At 40.7% G+C, this 2,500-nt stretch overlaps 1 protein-coding gene across 1 annotated transcript in view; it reads left to right on the forward strand.

Moving 5' to 3' along the window:
- The first annotated feature begins 388 nt into the window (after positions 1-388).
- The window catches only part of LOC122243890 (uncharacterized), a 2,884-nt gene continuing 772 nt past the window's right edge, over positions 389-2,500 (forward strand). Inside the window, exons 1-5 of the mRNA XM_043001624.2 lie at positions 389-839; positions 1,033-1,344; positions 1,497-1,685; positions 1,779-1,856; positions 1,988-2,500. The exon at positions 1,988-2,500 is cut by the window's right edge and continues 772 nt beyond it. Coding sequence (XP_042857558.2) covers positions 672-839; positions 1,033-1,344; positions 1,497-1,685; positions 1,779-1,856; positions 1,988-2,500 — 1,260 coding nt within the window. The 5' untranslated portion in view covers positions 389-671. The remainder of the gene's footprint in view (positions 840-1,032; positions 1,345-1,496; positions 1,686-1,778; positions 1,857-1,987) is intronic.

The following is a 2,500-nucleotide window of genomic DNA, read 5'->3' on the forward strand; positions in this document are numbered from 1 at the left end:
TTCCTGTGAAATCTGAATTTGTCTCAGTTCAGACACAAACAAGCTTTAGCGATTCGTGTTCAGGATTCACTCCCACAGAAGTACCTTCAAATGAATCCCCATTACAAAGAATATATTCTCGAAGTCAGCCTTCAGTTGCTACACTTTCCCCAAATCCGTCATGGATTGTGATTACTTCACCAACGGCTCCAGACAATTCTGATCAAGTCTTACAAGAGGTGTCCTCTGAAATGGCGAACACAAGACTGGATATATTGTCTCTTAACAGAAAGACTTCAATGAGTAGATCTTTGTCAGTAAGATCATCTAAAAGAGCCAGGAGTCCATCTCCTGAATCTGTTATCAAGAAAGTAGTGTCTATGACTTCTGGAAGTTCTCCAACATCTACCACTATACCCGATAGGTCTAGGCCAGTCTCACCGTCAGACAAGGGAGTGCAAGCATTTTTTCCTATAGAAAGTTGTTCTGAGAGCAGTTCGTCTTCATCTGATAACTCAAGGAGTCCATCACCTGACAATGCGAGGGCAAGGTCAGCATCTCCAGTTAACATTCCAGCAACACTTGTTAGGATACGATCAAAAAGTGTTTCGCCACCGCCAGTGAATTTTCCAAGAGCAAAGATTGGTAGTGATAACCGATGTGGTGTTTGCAGAAAGTTTAACTGCCCATTCATGGTTTCCGCAACAATGAATTTTGCAAAACAAAAAAACAAAACGGCTTACAGAAAAAGAACTTCAGCTCCTAAGAAGGTAGCGTTAGCTCGAAGAAGGCGAGATACTACGATGAGACTACGCAAGAGATCCTCTGACTACTCCAAACTAAATATCGCAAGGAAGAAGGTATTTCAAAAGAGTATGATGATCTTGTATCAATTTGCACATACCCTATTTCTACCTTTGCTGTTGAATTTGGATTTCTTGCAATTACAATTAGATTAGACACACTACATGTAATTTGAATGGTTTGCAACACATTGGATTTTTTCCTTTATAATAATCAAAGAATTTACAGTAAATATTTTTATCCACAAAGTTGAAGCTCTTCGATGCAGTGAAGGCAGGCAGACTAGAGGTGGTAAAGAAATTGATTCAAGATACTGGTCCAACGATTAGAAGAGTTAAGACAAGAGCCACACTGTTGCATGTTGCAGCTTCAAGCAACCAACCTGATGTAGCACGTTTTCTACTGAAGCTGATCGGCCCTAACATTGCGAGCAAAGAAGGTCATACTCCTGCTCACGAGGCAGCTCTTAAGGGAAGCCTGCAGGTGCTTAAGATTTTAGAGGAAGACGAGGAATTTAATGGCAACAATCGAGATCTCAGTGGGAGGACTTACAAAGATTTGGTTTGTTTGGATGTCTTGGGTGCATGAGATTGATCTGAGAAATAGAGAGTCTAATGTTTAATTGAGGAAAAACAAAATCCACGAGGAATTCTAAAATTGTCATTATTTCAGTAGCATTAATAGTAAGGAATGCATTACACTTTTTCTCTCAGCTTGTTCTTCCGTTGCTGCAAGCTGTTATGACTACGGACAAGCCTCGTATTGGAGAACTCCTTAGAGTCGGCGCCGATCCCGATTGCCAGGTGGGAAATCTCAATAACATTCATGATTTTGACACCTCGACACCTCGGCAGGTGGCTGCTACCATGGGATTGGATGATTTGGTTGCTAACATGCCAAAGGTTAGGATTTTACACCGTTCTCTTATTGTCATAGATGAAAAAAATATAAAGAAAAAGGAAATGTCATAACTGAAGCATTTTCCCATAAAACAGAGAAAGCAAGAGAAACTACTGAAGCTGAATGTGAACAGTCATCTCCCTCAAGTATTCGATGCTACACGCATGCCAAAGGTGATGTTTTGTATCATGTGCTTATTTGTGTCATAAATTATTCATTCGCTGCTTATAAAAAAATGATGGTATATTTGCTTAGGCATCCATGACTTATGTTTCATTCTCACATCTCGTTTTCCACTTCACAGTATAAAACATTGCATCTGGTGATGAGCCCCCCAAGTAGGTGCATGCAGGAACCTTTCAATTATCGGATGGATACAGACCCTCAAGGTTTCGTCTGTTTTCTCAACTACAGCTCGTTTAGGAATCGACCAGATCTGACAATTAAGGGTACCAACCAGGATACGTGTAACCTATCAACTGTCTTGGGTGAATTGGGTTATACAGGAGATGCCTTCTCCTCACTAACTCTTGATGAGACCAAAGAAGTTCTAATGCACATCATGAATATGGAACTACTTGGCAAAATTGGATGTCTCATTTTTGTTGTCACGAGTCATGGTGTCAATGGAAAGAACTTCCTTACATCTGACTTGAAGCCTTTGGATATCAACTGGATGTTAAACCTCTTCAAAAACTCGAGGTGTCCTCAAATGAGGGACAAGCCGAAGCTCTTCTTATTTAACCTCAACAATCAAGATCTGCCAGAGCTGCATAGCCGTGGGAATGGAAAACCAAGGCCCAGGAGACTTGAAGAA

Source organism: Penaeus japonicus, unplaced genomic scaffold (assembly GCF_977035675.1).
Source record: "Penaeus japonicus unplaced genomic scaffold, GWHDUDI00000001_assembly GWHDUDI00000011, whole genome shotgun sequence".
Lineage (NCBI taxonomy): Eukaryota > Metazoa > Arthropoda > Malacostraca > Decapoda > Penaeidae > Penaeus > Penaeus japonicus.